Genomic DNA, 27,150 nt, shown 5'->3' with positions numbered 1-27,150 from the left:
TAATTACATTATGCGGATGATCATCTTACGCGATCTGATATCGGTTTGGCCAAAGTATCGTTAATCAAGAAACAAGACTGGAATTATACTTAATGTAAGTGGGATTGATTAATACCCTAAAATGCACAAAGTTTGGTAGGGTATCGCAGAAACCATCCAGAACCTCGAGAGATCTTCACTGTCTGCGAGGTCTTTCAAGTGTGCTCTAGCGTTGTTGTAGTGTAGTGGCGAAGAGATATGCGAAAGATATGCAAGCTATGCTGTTCTGGTGCAGCTGAGAAATCCTCGTTTAGTTCTCGTAATTTTATATTTTACCTATTTTAATTTGCTAATAAGTGAGAATATATAGATATTTTTGAATTTTTACAGATATATGTATATGTAATTTATTTTAAAGAATTTTTCTTAAATTTGTAAAAAAAATAATTGGGATGTTTCTTTTTTTTCCTTTAGAATCCGTCAAGTTTTGTTCCGTTTTTTTTTCGTTCTTGTTTAAATATTTGCATTAATACATATATTAGGTTACTTTTATTTCTTATAAAATATGTTTTCTATTTTTATTTTTTTTTAATAATATGTTTAAAAATATACAAGTATGAAAATGTTGAATAGAATAGAAATTCTGAAAGTTTCTATAAATAATATATATTAGATACATAAAAGAATCGATAATCATAATTGTGAAAATGTTACATAAACATAATTGAAACATAATTTGTATACGTGTTGCTTATTGAGCAGATTATTTTCGTAGTGTGTAGAAATTCAACACGTAAAGAATCTTGTTCGTTTGTTGACACCGCCCGTTGTTGACACTCATCAATAACAAGGTCGCGTAAGCCGGCATTGAAACGATCGGCGTTGGAGTGGGGATTTCAGTTAGTCGTAGTCTGTCAATCGAGCTACAACGTAATTTTATATCCACATCGTCATCATCTTGATAGCATTCCAAGATTATACAATGTGCCGAAAGACGTTGCTAGTATGTCGATCGAGTAAGAATCATCTTTGAAAATTAGTTTCTGACAAGCGATTAATTATTTATGATAGAGTTAACTAATTAGTAAATTTATTTACGATAGAGAACTAATTAGTAAATTTTAACTATCGATCGTATCTTATAATCGAAGCTAACTGATTTTACTTGCATAAAATATTTACGCACTTGAAGCTGATCTTGCCAATATTTTATTTTCATGTTTCAGGAAATGGAAACTTGGAATTGTTTGATAGTGAGAGCGGGCCGGACCTCACGCTATCACCTCAAACCTTCACGTCAACGGCGGAGGCCTTCATCAATGACAATAGCGACAGTCTCGGGGTTCCAGGAGACAACGACACCGGTGAGTAGACTCTGATTTCAAATATGCGACAGAGATCGATCAATTAATTATATACATATTATACATATCCGAGATACATATTATATCCGCGAAAGAGCCGATATTTTTGTATTGGAAAAATGATTATTTTTACGTCCGTTCAAAATAGATGAACGGACGAAACTTAATAATTGACCGATGAGCAAAAACAAGTTTTGATATGTCGAGACACGTACATGTAGGAAATCGCAAAGGTTAAAAAATCAATTTTTATCTCTAACTTGTCTAAATTTCTCACGCGTGACGACGAAATTTCGGAGCGCTTAGCGCGTCGTGCCACAATCGAGGTGCTTAATTCGACTTGGGGCAAGATGATGAATTATAAGATAACTGCGACAATGCAATTCGCGTGACAATGATTTTAACGTGCGACTTCCTGTAATTCGATTTAATTCAATCTGCGAGAGTGCAAAACGTCGATGGGGCGCCGAGTCGTTAAGCGACGGAACACGGGACAATGCATTAACGTAATTGTTGCTCTCCTCGTCAGCGGCACGTAGGAGAGAACAGCGGTTATAACTAGTTCGAACAAGTCGGGAGGGAAGCCGTTGTCGAGCGTGTGCCGCGGTACATAATGCCTATTGTTTCCGACAAGTATAAGGGACCACCGTCGGGACAGTCGTGCACAAGTGCAATGCACGCGCATTGTTTCTTGGGGAAATGTTGAGGGACAATCAGGGCCAGCCGCTGGGTACAACAGTAATATCAATTATTACATTTCACGTGCGAGTAAAGATAACCGTTAATTTAATGTATCTAAAAAGAATACATGATAAAATTTCATATACGCAGGGCCTTTTTTTTCATATAAAAAAAAGTACACTAAAAAGTATAATATTTTTTATTCAAGTCAAATATATGGATATGTGGTGTGAATTTAGAAACAGCTTACAAATAGCATGCATGTTTTTCAAAACTGTCAGAAATGATTACCGAACAATTTCTATTTTCTGTGCATTGCTTTAAGACTTTTGGCAAAATTACCTAAATCATTTATTTGTTTCGCGAAATGTGTTATACACACGCGCGTGCGGCCTTTGATATTATTTTATAAACAGCAGCTTTCAACAAACGTGTCCAACGAATTGCTAATGTTCTATTTATGAAATACGATGCAAGACGTTGTAGTTTGTGCCTCTTAACTACGTCATTAATATCATGATGTACCTCCCACGTATGAATTCTGACGAATACCGCAGGTTGGAGCAATCCGAGCCAAAAATGATAATTTAAATGCGTATCAAAACACGTGTTTTGCATAAGCTTACCAAATGCTATTTTTCACGCGTATAATATAGCTATCATTAATTATACGAGGAATATCGATTTAGCGTATGCATTTCGCCGATATATGATATTATTCCATCACGGTATCGCGTATCGGTGAATCAGCTGATTTATGTCATTTAATTCATTTCGGTGATTTCGCGAATCAACAAAGACAGTTTGACTGAAACTATTTCCTTTTGTTATTTTATAGATACGTTAATTTGTTATGTGTATCTCAAATCTTATATATATTTTGATCATAAAAAAATACTATTTTCTCCGCGATACTTGAATTTGACATTAATCAAGTCACTCAGACTGAAATTTTATAAAATCTATTTGAAATTTTAATCGAAAAATAAGATTAAATTTCTAAATCTTGAAAATGTTTGATTTTAAAGTCACGTAATTTTATTACGTAATTTTGTGGCTATTCCGATTTATATTAAACGGATATTATGCAAAACAACTCGTATAGTTTGGGCGTTTTCCATCTCACTTTAGAGTTGTTTCTCTTATTCTCCATATTTCGCGATGTAGGTAGGGAGTTTGTCCGTTTCCCCTATTACTCTTTAGTCTTCGTATACATGTATATGCTAAGATAGATTTATTGAAGTCGGTTTGTGCGACGGGCGAAACGCGCGAGGAAGTCGGTGCCGGATTTTGCCGCCAAACTCCAAACGAGCGCGGTCGGCGCGGCTCCCTTTGTGTAGAGCGTATACGCGTACATACGTGCATGTACGGATTGGACGTAACTTTTGCTCGAGTATAAGTTCGTTAGAACAATTTCACGTCGAGCGAGCGTTACCGATGCGATGCGATGCAACGCGACGGTGCGGAGAGGCCGCAGAGCTTCCGGCGCGGAAGGCCGCATGGATACGCGGCTCGCCTATGAATAAATCTCATCGCGGTGAGACGATATTTGCATATATCGTCTGGCACGAGACACCTCAAATATCGTTTGCGCAACTAGTGTGACACGCAATAAATAGTGTTTACTTTATATCCATAGAAATATAAATAGCAATGAAATGCTCTCTGAATAAATCTCTGTCGACGAGACAAAGATAGATAAACAAAGATGGCAAATATTATTTATTAAATGATGTTTTATAGAATATAATAATACAATGAAACATGAGATGAAAGAGCAAAGTGTATTTAAATTCACTTTAAGAGATTATATTTGAAAATACATGCGACAATTTTGGAGCAATAACTGATACGTTTGTTTTATATCAGATCATGTACCGTCAATTATATTTGTATTAGAAAAGAACGATAAACGTATAAAACTTTGTGAAGAAAGTTCATTTTTAGTAGTCTCCATAATCCGATACACACTGCGAGTCGCGGGAACGAATGGAACGAGCCGAACAGCTGGCTAGTTTGCGATAGCTCCGTTGTTCTTGAGATACCGTGAACTGGATCGTAAAAAGAAAAGAGCCCAATTGCAGCCGGATGTGATGTTGTTTACTTCGAAACACCGATGGTATTTGTGATTCTGTCAAGCCGCGAGATGCATGCTGTTTTTTATTCGTTCGCTATACAATTTACGAAGTTAATTTTGTTCATTTGATTAGTGATTTTACAATCGCCGACATGTGCGAGATATGTATTAATGTATATAAACGTATATACATATATTTTTCTAATTATTTAATTAATATTATTTCATTGCATTTTGAGGAAATTACTTTGATAATATATATTTTCATCAACTAACTTTGCAACATTAACTTTTCGACGAGCGCTATTTCCCTACAGCTAGACGTACAAAAGATATTTAGAAAAACTTTTCTTTCCTTAATAGTTATTATTTTTAATCGTTTTTTATTGCGTTTATTGCTTGTTACCATTCTATCTTTCTAGTTGACATTAATTTCTTGAAATTGATTATTTTTGATAATCACAACATATTCTCTATGTAATTATATAAGCTTCAATCGTTTGAACAGAAAGATTATGAACCATTAAATTATAAACGACAAATAACTGAATCATCATCAGTTGCGTACATTTGCAAAGCATTTTATACGATCAGTATAATCTTCTCGATTTCATAATGAAAACAGATTGATGATATAACGATCAGTTAAATATGCTAAAACATTCTTTGAAGGAATTTGGAATTTGTTATATTGAGAGATAAATATGAAAATCGTGCCACACTTTGCTTATTATATCTGATATATTAAAATTTCATATATTAAAAATGTCCGCATCTCTCAAATATTACATTATCATAACAATGTCATAATGGATTTAATATTTGATTTTTTTCTAGTATATAATGTGTATATATTATTTAGCCCTAATATAACATAAACATCTAGTTATTATTTAGTTATCGAATCTATGGATTTTTTAGAAATTTATACATTCATCGAATAATTTCACAGAGTACATAAAAAGTCGGTATTAATCGATAAAATTATTTTATAATCACTGGAATATTTCATATTATTAATTTCATATTATTTCTATTATTAATTATTAAAGCGGGAAATTATTTTTTTAAATTCTACAATAATTAAAGCTTTTTATCATGATAGATTATATTTTTCCTCAGCGATAAATTCCAAGTTTTTTTTAGAAGAAGGTCGGGAACATTTTATGCATAATAATGCTGTGTCATATTGACATTACGTTTGCGCGCTGACTACCTGAAAAAAACATTCAAATGAGAAAAATATCTTATATATTTTTATATTTTGTACATTTGACGCTTTTTTAAATTGAAGAAAATAAAAGTGAAAACTACGTAATTAAAGAAACTTCGGATTTTAATTGCTTGGTTAACAATGAAATACTTTCGATAACATAAACATGAGAGAGAAACTAGAGAGATTGGCGACCATAATGGCGTGACGCATTCGCGATCGATATAACGCTGCCGGCACTTTCTAAATAACACTGATCGAGATTCGTCGGTGCAATTGCAAAAATCCACAGCCCGCGGTCGTCGCAATGCCATTGGTCGAGAGATATCGAAACAGATCTACCGGTAGAAAACTCCTTGGATTTCTTCGCTCGTCCTTATCCTTTCTCACCCCCCTATCTCTTCGCCTTTTCTCGCTTTTCATCCTCCGTTGGAAGGAATTCACTTCGTCGGGTAGTCCTCTGAGATTTCAATGCGCTCTCAAACATGCTGAGATTACGTCGGAGCTTATGGATTCCTTATCCAATCTTTCGATCAGGCGCACTTGGACTCAGCGTCTTAGCCTCTTAAAACCGCGCGTCTATGGAGCTCATTCGCGGAAGACTTGATTTTATGTGTCAAATGATACTAAATTGACTTGAGTTTGATGGCATTGTCAGTGGAAATAGATTTTTCCGACATAGACGCAAAATTCGTTTATTAATCAATATCAAAAGTTATTATTCTCATTTATTATCAAAATAAAATGTATTTAAACATACAAAATAAATTATTACTTGTCATCTATGATATAAACAATCGAAAAGATTATTTTCGAAAATGCGATTTATTGTAGAATATATCTAGAATTGTTTGAAATTTACATTATACGTTTTTATTTTAAATAAAGAAATACTCGCGAAAGCGAGAAAAAATCAAGGATGAAAGAAATCTAGACAAATAGAATAGAAAATCTTACTAAATTTACGATAGTGTAAAAGGCAAGTAAGACGATTTAACGACATAAAGAGAAATTTCGTAAAAAGAAATATATAATTTTAGATCTAACACTCCATACATCGCAAGAAATATCACTTTTCTTGATCGTGGCATAATGCTTGCGTGTCGGGATAATTCAATGCCGGTTGCACGCAATATTAAAATACTTCTCAGGGATGGGAGATATTGATTTTCTAACGAATGACCCGCCGGCATAACGATAATCGTTGGTATTAACGGCGTTTAAATTGTATTTTCGATATTTCGGGGAGCTATTACCGGTTATCGGTCCGATGAGGCGGGCTTGAAAAGGTGCGTAAATATTACAGTTTACGTAAAAGCGCCAATGGATTACGGTCGTCATCGGATCCGCGCGCCGATATTACCAACGCTATCAAAATTTCTGCAGAGAGGGGAGATGAGGGAGAGAGAGAGAGAAAGAGAGAGAGAATTTATGCTTCGATCGTTCGCCGATCGCGCTCCTAACGGCAGTTAACGGTCGTTCGCCCGGCTTCGTATCGCTTTCCCGGATCACTTCAATAGCCCGGTCGCGCTAATTTACATCGAGATCCATAAAGGCCCGAGGCGACCTTTCTCGCTTCGCTCGTGGATACGTAAACAGCGTTGTAGAACGCTCGTTTCCGGGACGGGCAGGTCCCTTGGATCCGAGAGGTCGAGAATACAGGACAGCAGGTGGCGGAAGCGGAAGAGCGTAGGTAGTGCACGAGGATGTGTGACGGGATAGAGTGGATACGAGGGGAAAGACGCGGGAAGGATGAAGACGAAGAGAGGCTGCGGAGGCGACGGGAATGTAAAACGGGATGAGAGGTAGTGTGATAAGAGGAGGAGAGAAAGAGAGGGAGAGGGAGAGAGAGAGAGAGAGAGAGAGAGAGAGAGAGAGTGAGCGAGACGAAGGGATGGAGTAGGGACGGTTTGCTACAACCTCGTTGGCTCTAATGCGGGCTATTCAGCTCTCACAATGCACTAGTAATACGATTTCGCCGTCGTTCCGAACCGTGCTCGCGTTCTCGCTAGATACGAACGGACACGATTGACGTGAGCCATGCACGCTGATCCCGATGTGACCCGCACGCACGCATTCTCACACATGGATATATGTACGCACTGGTAGGCTCGCACGCGCAAAGCACGACCTCCTGCCAATTCAAAGTAAGAAAGTTGAAATTTATTCTGTGAGGAAAATCATCGATAAATTATTCCCGAAGAAAATTTACAAGTAACAGATTTTAAATATTAATATAAAAGTGACAGCTAAAACATCAACCCCTCGAGAAATATAATTTTTACGAAACTAAAACAATTAGCTCTCTCTTGTGTAATAAAAAAATATGTAATATACTTAAAACTTTAACACTTCGTTTGTGAAAGAAAAAGGAAAAGAAAGAAGAATATTTATTAGTCAAGGAATCTGTGTGAGAAAAACCAAAGGATTTTCAAATTCTGTGTAGCGGCTTGGAAAAAGGGATTTATCTCAACATCTGTGTACTTTGTACACGTGCGCCTGTCGGAAGGTTAATCAAATGTCGAAACGCTCGTCTTTGATCGAGTCGGGACAGGCATGGGCGCGTCTGTGAAAAGCTCCGCGCTCTTCAGCGGAGGCGAACTTAAATTGAAAGTGTCCTCCGGTGTACAAGAGGAACGGAAGATGTCGGGAGATCGAGGGAGGAAGGGAGAAAGGAACTGAGGGAGTTGCAGTAGTAAGGGTGGAGTTCCGCGACATAAAGAGTAAATAGCCGAAGGAACGGTCGGCTCGACGAAGAAGAAGAAGCGGAAGCACGGAAAGAGGAAAAGATGAGAGGCTCACCTCCCAAAGGAAAAGAACCGGTTGCAACTGGGTAAAGAGAAGACGTTGGAAGAGAAGGAGGAGGGGGAAGCGAGGCTGTGGGGGTGTAGTGCATTTTAATAATCGTGACTAAAGCGAGTGGCAGCAGCTACCTAGCAGCGTTCAAAGCCGCGCGAATTGCCATTACGACCGCTTTAGCGAGCTCCGAAAGTGGCTGAGTATTGAAATTAAGTGTCCTCCATCCGGAGGAGACGCGTATACATCTCCTCTTCTTCTTCCTGGCCGACACGGAGCATCGCGGCGCGACGTTCTTTGCACACGCGCGGAATTTCGACTCGTTCTCGCTCGACTAACGAAACGCAATTAATCATCGGTAAGTCGGGATTACCGGCCGGAGCTCTGATCTCGCGGTGTTTTATTTCCCCGTGTAATTAATTAAAATTTCTTGCAGTCTCTCCGTCCTCGGAACGACTTCTTGTCGCTCCCACACGCTCTCCGAATAAATCATTCGATGTCGCAAAGCTACTCGCGAAATAACGCCTTGCAGAGAATCGTCATTTATATTTGTCACACGGATACTTATTGTTAATACTTATCTCCGAATATTTGCAAAGAGATTTTGACAATTTATAAAAGTTTGATAAAAAATATTTGCATGAATGAATGATTTAGAGATAGTGCCACTTCAAATTTCTTTGCAATTTTGACTTTTTCACCAAAATTATTATTAGTGGCACTTTGTAAATTTTTAACGTTTAAGATATTTTATACTTTACGCGAAGGATTTCGAGCGATTAGAAATCTTGTTAGAAATTTAATGTAAGAAAATAAAGTTTCTCTAACAATAAAAGTATTCTTTCTTTAGTAAAATACTGAAATTTTTAATACATATTCAATATCGTACGAAACGAAAAGAAATATGTAATAATTCGCTTTATATGATTGATTCTAGGGCAATTTGCGTTCAATGAAGCATGTAATATTGCGTCTCTGTATTGCACGATACCCGTTGAAAATTATTCATTTATCGTCAGAGTTTAATATCTTCTTAATTTACGCTTCATAGTTGATCCTAAGTGCTTCGTCCAAGCGCTGTATAATTAGTATGGAAGCTTTTAATGGTTGAATTAAGTATTACGACACGAAAGTTCACTCGAAGGAAATGTCTTTATATTATAGTTCATTCTCGGGAAGTTTTGCAGAAAAAAGCGGAAAAAAGACCAGAAATGCATATATTTTATTCAAATCAATTAAGCATTTTTTAAATACATTTATATTATTCACAGATAAAATTATAAAGCGAGAGAAAAGCATAATTGTTCTTATTATTTTTTTGCAAAAATTTTCTCCTAAAATTAAGTGTTTATTATTAAAAATATTTTTTTTGTAAAAATTATATTCTCTTAAAATATTAAAATGTTTTATTTAATTAATATGTATAATCTCCTCTGCTTTTAACTTAGACATGTGTGTGTATCTACTTTTAACTTATATATTAATATTACCAGCTTATCGAAAGTTGTTTGCTAGTGGTGCAATAAGGAAAATGTTACTTGGATTTTGCCGATACCAGGATAGAAGTTTAATCCGGAAACATAATGTTTCCACGAAATGGGCCTTGCCGATTAGCCTGCGAGTGGCTGAACGTGCGCCGTTGCAACGTGGCAAGAATGACCGAATAAAAATGTCTGGGTAGCAATTTGGAACATTCGCGGGAGGTGGGTAATTCGCGGCATCTCGAAGATTGGTATTACAGAGTCGAAAGGAAAATCGACTCGTAGCCGCCCGCTCGTTGTGCGAATATAGTTTTATGCGATTGCTAATGCCAAGATCACGAAAATCACTATCACCGCTATCGTCCTTCTTTTTACCAAAGTTCAACATTGGAACTTACTAAATATCCATGGGCTAAAAACAAGATCAAAGGATACGATAATAATTGCAAGACAAAATAATAATTGAGTGCTTAAAATGAAACAGGAAGAGTAGTTCTGATTAAAGAGATATCGAAAAAGAGAGAGAATATTTAAAGTATTTTTAAAAAAATTCTACTTGTATCATAGAAAAAATAACACGTATGACTAATTATTTTTACTCATATTGATCGACTTAATTGATTGAATGAATAATGATCAAAGTGAATATCGTTTGATTTAAATTTATAATAGCGTTTAATATAATTATTTTAACCTTAATTATATTTTATTTTAATTTTAATTGCTATTAATTATTTTGGTGCATCCTTCAAGCTGTATTTATATTCCGCATGCTCGTGTAATGCATATGTATTCGCGGCTATCTACTTGTTTATGATCTTTCGATTATCGCAACATCATAAAGTTCCAATCCGAAATGAGATGGAACTGCGTCGTCGTCGATTCGCGCAGGAATACCTAATTACGTATTTCGACGCACCATTTCGTTGATGACGGATGCTCCATTCCGCATTGATATGCAGCCGAGAAGTAAATTGATCGAGACAGAGAACCATGGCGGGAGAGCGCGCAACGGATGAAATTCGACCACGGACCATCTCCTGTTCCGGGTTTCTCCATGACATCCGCAGTTTCTATTATGCGCCCCGACGTTCCCGCATTCGCGACGCGTTCCGCATCGTGGAGAGAAGTATACATCACGACGGTTGAGCCCGTCATGACAGGGAATATGGCCCAATTTAGACGAAACGTATGCATATCACGGTGAATTTTTATTAGCCACGGGGGTAGGAAGGGAGGCTTGATGTTGTAATAATTTCGCGGTAATGGTATTACATACATATTAAACGTTCGATGCATTTTAACGCGTAATGAGGTCTACATGCGTTTTATGTTTTCATTTTTTTTATTAATTTATATTTATACATCCGAGATTCATATTTATCTCTTTTATAAATTTGCGATTAATAGAGCGAAGGAATAAAAGAATTTAAACTCGGCATCAAACCGCTATCGTTTGGCACGACAAGAATATGGATCATTAAAAAGATCGTTCGCTTGTATACCGCAAAACTTTTATTTATCCGAGCGATATTTATCCGAGAAAGAGCGAGAGAGAGAAAAAGATTCTATTTAATTCTTCTTTCCCGACGATACCGACTCCTCGTCATACCGGGCATACTGTGAATATATTTCTAGATTGTGGCTTCACAGATTCTTCTCTTGGGCGTATTCGCCATCTGTCATTGCATAATTGCCTCGAATTTCTAAAGAAGGAGCCGCATTTCTCCACCCGCTACTTTATTCGGTACCCGCCTTGTCAATATTATCGCGATTCGTAACGTCGACGTCGACGTCGACGATGTTACGAGTGCTGGCATCATCGTCGTTGTCGTCGGGGTAGAAAACGACGGAATGGCAAAGGAAAAACGATGAAAAGAAGAGACGACATTACGTTCTCCTTTTCCCTTCCGGCGTAGGAAGCGGCAATTTGCCTCGCCGCCGCTTCGCGAAAATCATCTCGAGGTATCTTAGGCGCCTTTCTCCGCGCCCGGAGATATCATCTGCGCGGTGCTTTCCAAGTTTCATCGCGGCCAATATAGCGTCGAGGAAGAACATTTAGTTTTACAAAGTATCGCGCGCTCTACTTCAGTCCTAAAAATTGTTCTCGGAATGACGCCTGATATCGTGGCCTCCCACTCGAATCTCATTACTAAGAGAATGCGAGTTGCGAGATTAATCGAATCGTGTTATAATTATAATATATTCACTGCTCATTATTAGAAAAAATAACACGCTCTGTGAGATTGGCGAAAAAATATTCAGCTGTTTCGTTTAAACAAATGAATGGTTTATAATTTGAAATTATAGCCTCGTAGGAAGAATATATATTGAATATATATGAAAGAGAAGCCGAGTTTCTTGGTGAATTAATTGTTATTTAACATTGAAGGCTGATAGAGTTAATTCAATTTCGCGGATGTAAATGAATAATAAAATCTCATTTTCTATTTTACATGAGCATGATGTTAAATAGATTTTTTCAAATTAATTTATGTCATAAAGTGTTGTCACGCTATAATTTGAAAAATTTAATTTTTTTTAAATAGCGTTGTGTGGAAGATTTAAACGCGATTGTACATCGCGATAAACGGGAAACGCGTTTCGACGTTTTATCTCGCAAATTGCGCGATACATATCAACGAGATGCATATCACAGAGATAACCCTTCATATTTTACATTAATCGCGTTATATGCTTTTTTTTCTCTCATTCTAAAATAACATCTCTCCTTCTCTCACACATACACGCAAGCGTCTCTCTTTCAATTTTTTCATATCTTTTGCACACACATAAGCGGCTTCGTAATGATTTATTGTCAAATGATTGTCTCGCGTGCAGAGTCGATCGCTTTCACTTGGGAAAAAGATAGTCCAATGCATATCATACAATGCAGAGAACTTTGAATGAGAACTATGATATGTAAAACGCATTGGCTATTGGCGAAATTTAAATGAATGAGACTATATTTATCATACCATGGTACTGTACGTTAGGAAATACAATCAACATTCGTCGATGTAAATTTTGTAAGAATTATTAACATTTATCGAACCAGTGAATGGTCAAATTTAAACGAACAAGAGAGGTAGAATATAGAATTGAATTATAATCTATTATAAATATGCAAATCTCAAAATAATGTAATTAACATTTTTACCTACAAATTTCAATATCGAGAGCAAACAATACTTTCCATACCGGTATGTATGAGATCGAGTATCGAGTTAATTAAATAAGAATAGAAATTTTGATATTGAAAAGAATTTTTTGAAATGTGTCATATCACCATCCGGTTGGTCGGAGGGAAAATTGAGTTCACGGTTGCGTTTAACTCTTTAAAATAGCTCGGCGTCTGTTTTGAATTTTCGATTTAGCAGCCGCATGCCACTTTCCATCGCCGAGCCTTTGTATTCTCTCTTGGTTTAAACATTTCGTCCGTGCATTACGTATGTATAAGCGCGTAACAGTTAATTTCAAAGTGCAGTCGCGATAGTCGACGATGTATCCTCTCGGCTTTTCGCTCGCTCCGCGTAGTCGGGATACAAGAGAAAGAAGGATGTAGCACACGAAGGGAATACATCTTAGTGATCTTGTAACGACTCGAGCGCGGAGAGAAGCGAGAGTCTCTCGCAAAGAGAGGAAGAAAGGTCTCTCTCTCTCTTTTTCTCTCTCTCGTGCGAGCGTGTCTTCGCTTTCGTATAATGGATTCAAGTATAAATATGAATTTCCGCGGGAGAACGCATTTAATTATTCTGCGCGAGCGTGCACCGTTCCGTCTTCCTTTTTTCGTTTGCTTTTTCCCTCCTTTATCCGCAGTTGTGCGCGCGCATGCAGGTTGGCGGCGAGTTAATGAAAACGTCACGAAGATTTGCATAGACAGCGCGGCGGGAGAACACACCGCGCTATAATCAATTCTGCGTGATTCGTGTGTGATTCAATTATTCACTCAATTACTTACAGCCCAATTATTCAGCGTTGCCAAAGTTTCTAGAAGATCGTCGCGCGAACTCGGAGACAATCCTTTCCCGGGGATCTATTCAATTCTCTCTAAATTTAATCCTCTCTAAACCACTCGACAATATATTTGCTACTTGCTATTGAAGTTTTATATTATTTCAATTTCTTGTTTTCGCTATTTCAACAATATTGCGTTGTGGAAAATTAAAAATTTTTCTATATATTTCGTCTATTTATATTCAAATTTATTATAAATGAAAGAAATTATATATTTTTAAAAAGCGTATACTTGATATTTTTTTTATATATTTTGTGTTTATTTATCTTTCTTATACTTGTTTATTTAATGAACGTATATCACTTGATACTTGAACAAACGATGCAAGACGTAAATTGAATTCTTCTTACATTTTTTCATTCTATCTCATATAATGCTCGTAACTTCTTTTCTGCATCTTAATGCTCCAGAAAAGTTTCTTTTCTCTTATCCCTGTATCTTCCACCTTAAATTGTTTTTTATTATTATTATACCTTTCTCTGTTTCACAATTAACTTGTATTATAACTCCTTTCTCGGAAGGTATTTTTCCTCTTGTTACATATTTCGAGAACATTTAGGTTTCGGAATATAAAATGTTTCTTCACTTTTATTCCCTCATTTCTGCGCGGAGTATCTCATGACACTATTTTTTTAGATGAATCAACTTTCTAGATTTACTAGAAAATATTTCATTTATAAATTAAGAATAGAAGAATTTAAGTATTTTCTACATTTTAATATATTTTTCAATTTTATTGTAAATTTTTTTAAATATATAAGTAACGTATTTCAATTGACATAATGTATGAGGATCGTCCGTTATCGTATTGATAATGTTAGTTTAGGATAAAGCACAAGAGACACGTCTGTGTGCGCTCTTTTCTCGTGTTATATTCTTCTGGAATATACACAAAGTTACGTGACACAGCATGACATCTCTTTGTACTCTCGACCGCTATTACCTCGGGAAAGTACGTTGCCTTCGATGTCGAAAAACTTTCCAAAAGGCTATTCTCTCGCCGGTGTACGTATTCATCCGTCACTTCGACGTAGCGCATATCTCTCGTCAACCTCTGTCATCCGAGCTTCTACGAGGTCTGTCCTACTCGTATTCATGATGGCGGACGCAAATCCATCGCGGCTTTTGCGTTTGGAAGGGCAGAGACTGATGATGACTTTTCGTAAAATCTAATTTTTAGTTTAATATCAAGTATTTTTAATTTAATATCAATAATAGAATTATTTATTAAATAAGATTCTTAATATTATAATTTATTATAATTTATTCTCTATATAATTAGCATTATATAGAGAAGGAGAAAGATAAGTATAGGAGAAAAATATGAAATAATTTAGAAAATTTTTATTTCTTTTTAGAAAATATAATATTAATATTGTGCAATAATGGATAAAAGTCACGGATAGAAAATATAGAAGAAACATTAATTTTTATTTATTTTTATAAAAATTAATATTGATATTATGCGATAAAAGTCACGGATAAAAAATATAGAAGAAACATTAATTTTTATCAATTAAAAATAAAAAAGTGCTCGTTTTCTTAATTTTAAAAATTTAATCTGTTCCGCGAACAAAATTATCTCATAAAGCATTTTTTTTTAACAGTTGCATGAGTTTCACGAGTTTTCGTGTAGATCCACGACAGAGATTTTCGCTTTCTTCAAGTTATCTATGGTAGATGTAGAAGTAAAACAGATGATACTACAGTTTGAAGAGCGATAGTGATGGAAGAGGGAGACGCTTCCTGACAAATAAAGTGATCGATAGGGAAATTCGAGAACTGATGAAGGCTTGTTCGCGCGGAAGACGTGGCGTTCGCGGTCGTAGTTTGATGTGCACTTTTTTACTCCGTATACATGTTTATGTAGAAGCACGTTTTCCCGTACTTCACTCGGATGCCATCGGCGCGCGATATAATAGATCTCGCTTGTCAATGGGAACTTTTCGCTCTCATAAGAAAAAAGTTTCCATAGTTTGGAGAATCACGGAAGCTCGTTAAAAAAAACGCAAGGTGCATTTTTCAACTCTTATTTTCTCGTAGATTCGACATATGACGATTTATGGGCGATTCTGTTTTTCCAAAAAATCCTACAAAACCATTAATGTAAACACTTAACATTTCGCGAATCTTCATAAAAGTCTACGATTACACGCGAGTACTATTCCGAATTATTCGTAGATTCTTTTATGTATGGAAATTCCTCCACAATAAAGCGAATTAATAGCAGAAGCGTTGGGAGTCGCGTAATTTTCCGCGTTGGCTTACTTCTCGAAATTACTCGGCAATAAAGCAGCGGGTCGGTATGTTGCGTATAAAATGTAGCGTGTGTCGAGTGGAGCACAGAGTAGTCGAGCGGAAGGACGTAGAAGGTACAAAGAAGGGCGAGGAAAGAGATAGAGACAGTCGGCGAAAACGTCGCGCGCGGTTTCGCTTGGCTCTGCTCCATAATTTTATTGCTTTATCTCTCGTGTTTGCGGCGTGGCCGGAAAAAAAGTGGAAAAAGAGGGACGCAAGGATGGCGGGGTGGATACTTTATTATTCGCTGGGAAGAATTTTTCGCGTGCGAATATGATCGTCGAAATGCGCTTCGCATGAAATTACCGTGTCGTAAACGTTATTCGCGCACATAGTCAATCTTGAACGCTTCTGAAATTGATTTCTTTCAAGTGACATAAATGAATGCCTTTGAAAAAAAAAGAATATATTTCTCGAGTGTACGAAATAAGATTCTCGTGTTGATTTCATTATAATTATCTGCAAACTTTTAATAACTAGCATCAAATATATTATTAAATTTCAATCTTCCTGTTGCAAAAAAGTCAGGATGCTCTTTCAAACGCCAAAGTTTGCGTGACATAAATGACATACATCCGCATTATTTCTCTGATGTTTATTAAGGATCTCCGCGTCATTATACAGCGATTCATCACCCTATTTATCTCGCGCCATGAGACTTCGTATTTTCCCAAACTTGTCAACGAAATAAAAACCCCTCTCTAATTCACGTATCGTGCTCGTCTCCGATACCGAGTCATTATCCTCGTGAACTTCTCCGCACCGTAAGCTTTCACCCGATATTGTCGATACCCATCTTGACATTATTAACGTGAAAAAAGTCAACGTGCGCTTTTGACGCGACGATGCGGAGACGCGTCACGTCGAGCCTTCGACGCGCAAACAGTAGCAGGACAATAGGACACGGCGTAGTATAACAACGAGAATCCCGCGAGCAATCGGGACACACTGTGGCACCCTTCCATTGTTCGCGCTCTCGACACCCCCGGACGTTTCGGCGGCGATGGCGATGACGATGGCAGCGGCGGCGACGGCGATGGTGGCGCGCGTTGTGGGTGTTCTTTCGCGGTATATACGACACTTGGAAGCCCCGATGGCACTTCCACCGAACGGCTGACCCGACAATGGACCACTCCACTCCACTCGAGAGGGCGAACCATTCCTATGCTAACGGCCTTTCACGCCAAGTGCAGGGGCAGCCGCCGCCTCCAAAGCGTTGAGCGTCCCTAGATTCACAAACGCGACACACATACACGTATCCACTATACGCACTCACAACGACGCGCGGACGCGAACCCGGACTCTGGTCTGCGCGCATATATTTACGCTCTTGACTTTGGACGACGACGCGCGGGCCAAGAGACGAGCGCGAAAAACCATTTCCGGTCTTCGATACTGCCGTTACCGGTAGCTAGCGATGGAGCAACCGTCGACAAAGAATCGATTCCTCGCCGATACTCGAGTTTGCGGATCGAGTTCCGATGATCTTGCGAGGAAATTCCGCGGAAAATCATACTCGCATATTTTCGATCCGCTTTCTCTATCTCGCGATGCTAGTAAGACATTAATAAAATTGCAGATATTCTCTTCAATTGAGTCAGTGAAAAGGTCACTAATTTTAAAGGTAACAAAACACTCATATTTTTCACTGGTTATGGTAGTAAAATTTTGTATTTTAACTAGTATCAAATTTAAAATTATATATGGACATTATACATGTTTATTCTCAAGATGTGATAAATTTACAAGAAATGAAAAATCTTGGTCAGATATTTTCCTTACAAAATATATTGTTATGAATTTATAAATTTCATTTATAATAGAAGATGCATATTTTAATAAATGGTTAAAGTGGTTAAAACAATCACTAAACAACTACTAACTGATTCTTTTTAATGAGAGGTCACTGTTTGCATTTGCTTATAAATGAAACCATTGTGTACCAATAATAATACATTTAACAGAATATGGGTAAAAATTCGTATAAAATTGTATTTTGTTCTCTCTTAGCGGAAGGTTAGTTTTTTTTTTAATAAAATTTTTATCATAATTACGCGTTTCTCTTTCGCTACCAATGGTCGATATATCACACAAATATTTGCGAGTATAAATTTGAAATGTTCGTGCTGGCTGCGCTTTGCGCTTATATAAGCGCATAGTTTGCGAACTACATCGATCGTTCATAATCATCGATCTTTAATGGTTTGCACACGAATTTTCCGCAAACTATGATGGTACTGTGTTTATTTTACTAAGACTCTCTTCAATAACAGCGGAACGTTATTTTTCTAATAACTGTTAAAGTGACCCATATTAATGCATGCTGTACATCAAAAATGCATTTTATAAATTTACATCAACGCAAATTTTAATGAAAACATTTCTCATCGTTATATTTCTTCAAAATGTCATGGTATGATGTAGCTGCATTCTTGTATATATAATTTGATTTTTTTAAATCTTACACGACCTCTTTATTAAACCTAAAATAATTTACGAAACAAATAAAAATTGCAGTCTATTAACGCTATTATACTAATAACGAAAGAAGCCACGACGCGAATAACCCGATTGATTTATTCGCGATGTAGAGACACGAAGAGTCCCTCCAAGTCGAGGAGCGATAATCTCCGATAAACGGCGAGAAATTATCGGCGCTTTGTATGCGCCTGAAAAGGCACTCACGTCGCCGATGCCGCCGCCGTCATCGTCTAGCAACAAGTGGCGGTAGGCCGACTGTGTTGTAAAATGGTATATTCATTAGGCTCCTTCTATCAAGGCGGCGGAACCCTTGCATGTCGACGAGGAGAATAATGATAAATTAGACGTTCTCTCTCTTTCTCGCTCGTAGCCTCGATGCGGGTTAGCATTGGAAAGTTTCGGGAGTTTAGGAACGACGGCCGAAGACACTGTAAAGCCGCGAACACGGCAGTGAAGTGAAGCGCGCGGTAATAAAGCGAAGTAGTTGCGAGGAAGTAGTTTCCCTACGGAGTGCAACAGCCGAGAGCGAATCCCTTCTCTTGTAGTCTTCGCTGTTGGTGCTACACGACATATATAGAGGTATGTCGCTCATTCGCGCCATCCAATGATAAAACGTATCGTGTGTGTGTGTGTATGTATGTGGGTGCGTGCGTGTGTATGTTGTGTGTCCGAGGTAGAATTTCTAGCAGCAGGGATTTGTTGCGCCGGGGGTTGTCGTGCGCGCCCAAGTGCCAGTAAATTCCTGACGGGACTGCAATTTTCGGAATGCGACACACAATGCCGCGCGAACGCACGGCGTACGGTGAACGGGCGCGATCTCTCCCGTCGGAAAATAATCCAGCTTAGGGGGACAATCGCGCATTTCAGCGAAGCTTTCCGAGCGAGAAAGCTCGCCTCGCGCGGGGGAGGCCAACTAATTTCGCATTGCGGATTATTTATCGGAATGCTGACTGTGTGTCGTAAATACAATGTGCAGCGAGATTTATATCACGAATTTGTGACTGTTTGGTCTAATTTAACTATTTAGTGGACTAAATGTAGCTTAGTTGTTCGAATCTGTACGTATATATATATATATGGATTACTGCGGACAAACTATATCTCTCGAGTAAACTATGACAACGGTATCTCGATGGATTTCTGCAATGGCTTATCCTGCATGCGTTATTTTCGATTGCAGCTTTAATTTTTGATTCGTATCGAGCTTATTCGCCGAATGCGCGCGAAGCGCATATACATCGAAGTTGATAAAAACGATATATTTTCGCGATGGTATCTTTTACCGATTAAAGAGGTCTACGAAAGAAATTGCGGACGGATTTAACGATCGTTTCCTCCGGCTTTGTCGTGCTCCGGAATCTCGATCTATATCTTCGTCACCACAAACCTCAATATCTTCCCCTATGGCTGCCTTTCGCGTTCTCGTCATTGTTTCTCTCTCTCTCTCTTTCCCTCCCCTTCCTTTCTCTCTCTCTCTTTCTCTCCTCGTCGACAACCGCTTTGAGGAAACTCATTAATCCAGCTCGAAACTACGAGAACACTCGAACTTTCCGAGTCGAAAATGATCGATCGTGCATTTAGGACTCGGCTTCTCCCAAATATCGCAGATACATATACACACATACACACTCGCACATAAAGCGAGACGCGAATCTCCAACTGTAATTAGGAATTTACTCGATCTATGTGCATTTCCAATAGAGTTTAATATCACCGCGATGCGTCATCGCGATCATACATTCCAAGTGTATTGCTGAAAGGGAAAGAAATCTTCGTAAAATCGCACGCGACAAGAAATGGTAGAAATAACGATTATATTCAAGGTGGAAAAAAGTAACACATCTCACACACATCAGAAATAAAAATAATTCAGCAAAGATATATACCTTGTAATATATTTTAACTACAATCATAGTTTACATCTTGATATTATCTTCTTTCGTATATCTCGAATTTTGTATAATCTCTCTCGTATATATATGATATACGAATGATACGCGGCTCTACCATAAGCTCCGAGTTTGATTCAGATTGCAGTCAGAATAATAAGAAGGAAAATCGATTTGCTCGAGGCATACGCCGGAAACAAGACACGGACGTAAAAACTGAATCCTGTCCGCCTGGACGAGCGTAAATCTCCGTAATCCGTCTATAAAACACAATCCTCGCGGAATGGAGAAGGCAGCCAGCCGACGTGGACGCCATGTATATCCGCGTGTTAGCCGGACGAATCTCTTACGATGGTCAATAAGCGTATCATGTGGATCTCCATCTCTGGGAATATTATATCCGGGCTCCGGCGTTGTTTACTTACTTCCTCGAGTTATTACATTGACGAAATTTAACCGTGCAGTTTTCTTTTTGAGACAATTACAATGACACAAATCGTATTTCCACCAACGAGCGTCCGCTAATAATATAATTTTTTTTTATTAAGAGAGATTATATGATTGACTGTACACTTAAACGATCGAAAACAAGTTGCATTCTGACAAACAGCGATTCACCAGCGAGTAAACAATAACAATCAAATTTACATTCTTATGACAATTTATTTAGATATTGCTGCCCCTCCAATTCCGTTTATAAATATTCGATATTATCGCGCGCATCGGGCTTAATTGCTCGAATTAACTCTTAGCTTTGATGCATTAATAGTTGCATATTATTTCATGGATTATACTCGATTAAAATAATTATACGACGGCTGCGAAGCCAGCATAACATAAAATACTATCTCATTTGCATTATATAAGCAGTTATTATAATTACTGGGTGCGCTTTTGTTTACTCATCATATTATATACGCTTGAAATATTAAATTCTATTTTATTAGATATGTTTTCACAAGTGTTCAAACATATAGCAACGAGAGTTTTATACCTGGTGTGTCGTGATCAATTTTAATTCTCTGAGAAAAATATAATGAAACCGACCTACTCGAGGCTCGCATGATAATAAGGGCTCTGATTTTCATTCCGCGTGTCTTGTTTCATCGTCGGGAAGTAATGAAATAGCGCGTTATTTTATGGTTCCATGAGTGTATCGATTATGTTCCGAATTGAACGATGTATAAAGATCCCGTGTGGTTACAGCTTGCGTGCCTTGTCTTCCAATCCCTCCTGAGAGGGGCAGAGTTTGTCCCTCCTCCCCGCCACGGGCTAATCCCCCGACAAAGGGGCCATCGAGTATCGATCCCTTATTCTCTTTGACGTGCCGCTTACTATCTCTCGCCTGCACATTGGTCTCTCGATAAGGGTCGGAGTTTACCGATGCCCCGGCGAAATGCGCCCACGATTTCTCTCACGAGCGCATATCTCCGTTGGCTCTTTAACGAGAATACAATTTCGATCCCGTACGTAGCTCGCACCTGCGACCAAGTTGCACTTATCCAGCGAGCGCCGTGAAATCCGCGAGAATCATCTTGCGGCGACATAAAAAATTTTTTACGATGCTGCGTCGCGGGATAAGTTTGTACAGAATGACGCATGCCAGTTAATCGCAATTGAGCGGGAATTCGGGCGCTCTTTGCGCCGGTGTGTTATATTTTTTATATGCCATCCTCTCGTAAAGAGTAAGACATTTCGGAATTTATACGTAACAATATATTAGGGGACGAAACAATATATATAGGAAACAATATATTCGGATCTACTTCCCTTATCGGGAGAGACTGGACGTTCGCTAATGAAACCGCTCTGTGAGTATAACAGGTAACATGATAGTTGCCAAGCTCTACGGTACATCGTTACGCATTCATTGAAACGGATATTCATATCTGGGATCCGGGGGCTTTGACTATTTGAGGCGGAAAGTGCCTGCGAGAATTGCGGAGCTTGGTAATCTCATTTTAATGACGATTTGCTGAGAATCGCTGTTTAATCCGAGGCAATTTGACGGAAATGTCGAATGTCTGCTAACAGGCCTATTGACAGAAGTATTAAGGGACGTGATGTGCCTCGTTATAAATCGCTTGTTCTTGATTAATCTGCTCTTTACACCGCTCCGCTTGCTATAATTTCATATCGGCATCGCTCGGATCGACAGCTAATCCATCCAATCATGGTATAGGTCGCTTTAATATAGTCCAGTGGAAGAACAAAGCCGAATTGTGGACACGGAAAAGTCTGAGTTGAAAACAATGGCATTATACACATGTGTTATATAGTTGATTTATACGAGCGTAAAGTATAGAAATAAGATTATTGATTTTTTTGTGGATTATAAGATTGTTTGCAGCTCCAACTATTAATTAGTATTCTATGCAATTAATTAGAATTAGAATAAAAATGTTAATAAACTTAATAATTTCTAATAATCCAAATTATTCTTGAAATCTCTTAGCTTGCTTTTGAAAAATTTATCTTTGAAAGAGTTAACGCAAACGGACGACAGAGATTGGAGACGATTTCGAGATTTCGCGATTAGCCTCCTTTCAAGACAAGACTACTCTCGCGACTGAATTATGAGAAGTTCTGGAAGACGGAAGCGTTCACCTGCAAGGGCTGCATAATTCGGCGGCATAAATTAATACGTTCCTGGGAATCTCGGCGCCACCGCTGCCGTCGTCGCCGCGCGTCTCACACAATTAGGCGGAGATTAATTAAACCCATTTCACATCTCGGCGGACTTTGCCCCTCACCTTTCTGTCTTTCTTCTTTGTTGCCTTCCGCCTTATCTCTATTCCTCTGTATTGGCTGCATAAATGAATGAAATTGCATGCCTTTATATGAAATCGTATAATTTTTCATAATAATAAAAAGTATGATAATAACTTATAAATAATATTTACTAAAGAAGAACAAAAAATTATTTAATACGCAATTTAATACGCGTTTCAAGCAATTTGCTATGCGCTGATTAATGAAAACACATTTATTGTATATGTAAAAAAAAACATTTATCGTACATGTGTAATTTTTGAAATAATTAACATATTAAATATTGAATACTTTTCTCGATATCAAACTGAAGCAATTTAATTTTTTACATGTATTTCTGCAATAGATGCAATTTGTTAATTTATTAATATATAAATGTGTACGCGAAATAATCGTACACATTTCTCTATCTCAAATTTCCGTGAAGACGGTCTTATATCTGGATCGATTGCATTTAATCAGGAATACAGAGATAAGCTACGATACCAGCGCTTGTTTTAATTAGTTACACGCAGACATCGTAATGATGCTATTTCGAGACAGGAAACGAATCGAACGGATATCGACTTGAGCCCGAGATGCTGTCGTCTTCCGTTGGCAGTATCCCGAGAACGTTGGTGTGCGACAACTTCTTAATTAAACCATTATGCGTTATAGCGCGAGCTTTTATTGCCGATGAGATCGGGCGGAAGAGAGGCACGGGGAATCGAGAGAAGATCCTTCGCAGAGCGACCGGGGATGAGGGAGAACGGAAAGGAGCCAGGCATCTCCTGCCTTCGTCTCCCTCGTCCTTACCTCCTGGGCATGTAAATTCGCGATAATAGCGGGGGATGCTTCATCCCCTAACCCTACTACCTACCTACCTTAACTTGGCCTTTATGAGTTAATAACTTGGGTTATCGAGAAATTCGCCTTGGCTGCTTGCGTCCTACCGGGTATACGTTTGTGTACGTGTATGTACATCTATGTCGTGCGCGCCGCGTCCGACTATACATAATACACTTACGTGTGTGTTCCTGAGAGAATCTTAAACAATTCCCCTCGCGCGAACCAAATTCCGAAGGCAGCCGGGAGGTAATAACGAGCTCGGCCATCCTTGCACATATACATATATCGAAGTCTGAATAATTTTTTTATACGCTCCGTTATAATCGATATTCTCCCTTTGTCTGAAGAGGCGATGATAAATGGGGACGAAATTTTTATATGAATATATATCATAACAGAATGTCTTTTGAAAAATAGCAGAATATGTGATTTATTTTTGTTTTAAGATTCGAGAACGCGCTATTATGGTAAATTTTAATTTATTTTTTTCATACGATGTATTTTATTCTTTTTTCTCGCTATTTTTATCTCTTTATTTATATGCATACAAAACAATTGGATTTAAAATTTCTTTCAAACTGTTTGCAAAAATCCTGCTATTGTGCGTTTATAATAACGAAATAATGCAGGAAAATATTTTTTATCTTCTTCTTTCTTCAATAATTTCAATTTCAAGGATGGAATTTCGGTTGATGGTTTCAACTCTTATATTTATCCAGATATAAGAGGCAGCACTTCGCGAGCATTTCTTGTTGAGCATGAGATTGCATAATCGAGCGACAGATGTTTGTCATTTGAACTCGCGCATAGTCGTTATTAGCGGGTTTGTTTACCATTCGGGCAAACAAACTTAATTTTGACGCGTAAACAGTCTCGGCGAACAAACAATTTCTGTAAGTGGCGAAAAGAGATTAATTATTCGAGTCGAAATCGGAAACTGCGTGCGTGCATGCGTCAGTCGTAGTTTCTGATTTCGTAGTTCCTAGCTAGAGCCAACAATAGCGCGAACTCGGGTCAATATTTGGAACAAAATTGAAGAGGGTTAATTAGCAAATCGAACGCCCCTACTGCGCGGTTTGCAGCTCAATTTATCAACGGCGCAACGCCGAAAGCGACCATCGCAAATACATACGCAGATCATATTATAGCGTCGAGCGGGATTTGTAATAGGACACATTACATGCGCGGTCATAAGCATGTGTATTCAGACATATCTCTCTTTCGACATATTGGGTGGCACGGAATTTTCGATAAGAGACGAGGCGCCCTGCCATCTCATTGAATTTTATTTAAATAGGATTTTAATTAATGTTATAGATTATAAAACCATTATAATTGTAGAGACACATGTATGATATAAAATTATTACGATTAAAATCTTTTAACATTTTCAAGATATTAAATATTTTCTAAATTGATCTCCAATTTGCGATTAAAGAACATTGTTCGATGATAAAGTGACTTGTATCATCGCAAGATGAGTGATTGCAAAGTATCACTTTTTTTTGCACATGTCCACAATAATACGCAGCCGGAAAAATATGCGTTACAAGAGAAGATGGTGGTTACGCGTGTTTACGACGAATATTACGATTGCCTTAGGGGCCATACGTCCCGATTCAGGATTTAGTATCAATGTTCCGACTTGTCTCTCTCTTTTTTTCTTTCTTGCTTTCTCTCTCTCTCTCTCTCTCTCTCTCTCTCTCTCTCTCGTTCTACATGGGGTCGTGTCGGCAAAATTCCATTATCGGTCAACGGCGATAAATATTATAAATTGGGCTGCTCACCCCGCATACAGGTCCTGGCAATTTCTCGCTCTTTTTTTTCTCCCGGTCAACCCCTCATCCCGCTGTCGCAGCCACCCTCTACGAAGAGGATCGCTGAACGAATATATCCTCGTCTCCCAGCCTCTCCTCCCGCCTTTGCTTTCTTTTTGAACCTTCCACGATAAATTTAGCGAGGGGATAGGCTAAGGGATTAGTTGGGGCGATTTTAACGGCGAGTGGTGCTTCGCGCCCATTATTGGCCGACGGCACCCCGACATTTTTGTTTTCTTTTTATTCATTTTTTTATGATTTGCTTTCGTTTTTCCTTCTTCAGGTTGGCTTCTATCATACACGTGCACATATTTTCTCTTTCTCTCCCGCTTGCCTCTATTGTTCCACTCAATTTTTGAACTCCGGGATTTCGCACGATTAAACTTTGTCTGCAGATCATCTCTTTATTCTTTCTCTACTACTTTCCCAATATTTATTTATGCTCGCAATGCAATTTATATCGTTCATTTTCTCAAAAAGTATAATCATGAATTTATGAATAATAATAATTGCCTTCACTTTTTTTATTTATGAAAATATAATTGAATATGGCGAAAGGAGAGACGACTTGCGAAATAGTGAACAATTAAGAAAGAACGCGGAAGTATTCAAAAGTCAAAAAAGCGAGACGTTTCCTCGTTTCTGTTGCTCCGTATCGATTCTCGTTAAAAGTGATTATAGCTAATGAGGAGTCGGACGGTCGATTTTGTCGAGGAAGCGGCGTGACACTTTCGACTGGCATCGATTGGACCGATAATCACGGACGTCAATTATTCGGACATGTCGATCACTCGAGAAACGTTGATCCCTTCCCCGACCATTATACGTCTTTTCAATCGTTCCGGAACATTTGTGCGTCGCGCGCATTACGGGATATGAAACGTGACGCGAGTGCGATGTCGAAATGAAAATCGTGACGGTGCGCCGATACAACGATTAAAGATCATCGACCGTGCATTTCCATTGTACGCGCATTATCGATACGTTGAACTTGCCTATTATCTAACAGCCATATATAACATGCCGTCACGAAACGAACAGGCATTCTCTATCTCGCGATATCCGGGAAAAAATATAATTCACGATATTATTTCGACAAATATGATATCCCGATAATTGACAGGCGTTTAAATGGCTTCTCCGACAATCGCGCAAAATTCGACTCGCGTTGTATTGTACGCACGTGCGCTCGCGAAACTCGATATACGCGCGGTAATTAAAAACGGCAGTGTGGGACACGCAATTTCAATCGACGTAACGAGCGTCGAAGCTAGAAACATCCTCTCGTAGAAGAAACGCGAACGAGTTAAATAATCATTCGGGATGTCGCTCAACGTGTTCGCGCTAATCGGAACAATTAACGGCATAAAACGGTCGATTATATTGGAAAGGGGAGAGAAGGAGAAAGAGAATGAACGAGCGAACTGCGCGACGCAACGTGTAACGAATTCTTCAT

At 38.2% G+C, this 27,150-nt stretch overlaps 1 protein-coding gene across 7 annotated transcripts in view; it reads left to right on the top strand.

Annotated features, from left to right (window-relative positions):
- Window positions 1–27,150, top strand: part of LOC145976494 (uncharacterized) — a 304,704-nt gene that overhangs the window by 175,902 nt on the left and 101,652 nt on the right. For all 7 annotated transcript variants that reach the window (XM_083107612.1, XM_083107608.1, XM_083107607.1 and 4 more), the window contains one exon: window positions 1,206–1,343. In XM_083107612.1, coding sequence (XP_082963738.1) covers window positions 1,206–1,343 — 138 coding nt within the window. The remainder of the gene's footprint in view (window positions 1–1,205; window positions 1,344–27,150) is intronic.

This window comes from Camponotus vicinus, unplaced genomic scaffold (genome assembly GCF_025532165.1).
Source record: "Camponotus vicinus isolate PSW18456_S1 unplaced genomic scaffold, iyCamVici1.0 SCAF_9, whole genome shotgun sequence".
Lineage (NCBI taxonomy): Eukaryota > Metazoa > Arthropoda > Insecta > Hymenoptera > Formicidae > Camponotus > Camponotus vicinus.
This window is presented reverse-complemented; position numbering and strand designations above follow the sequence as displayed.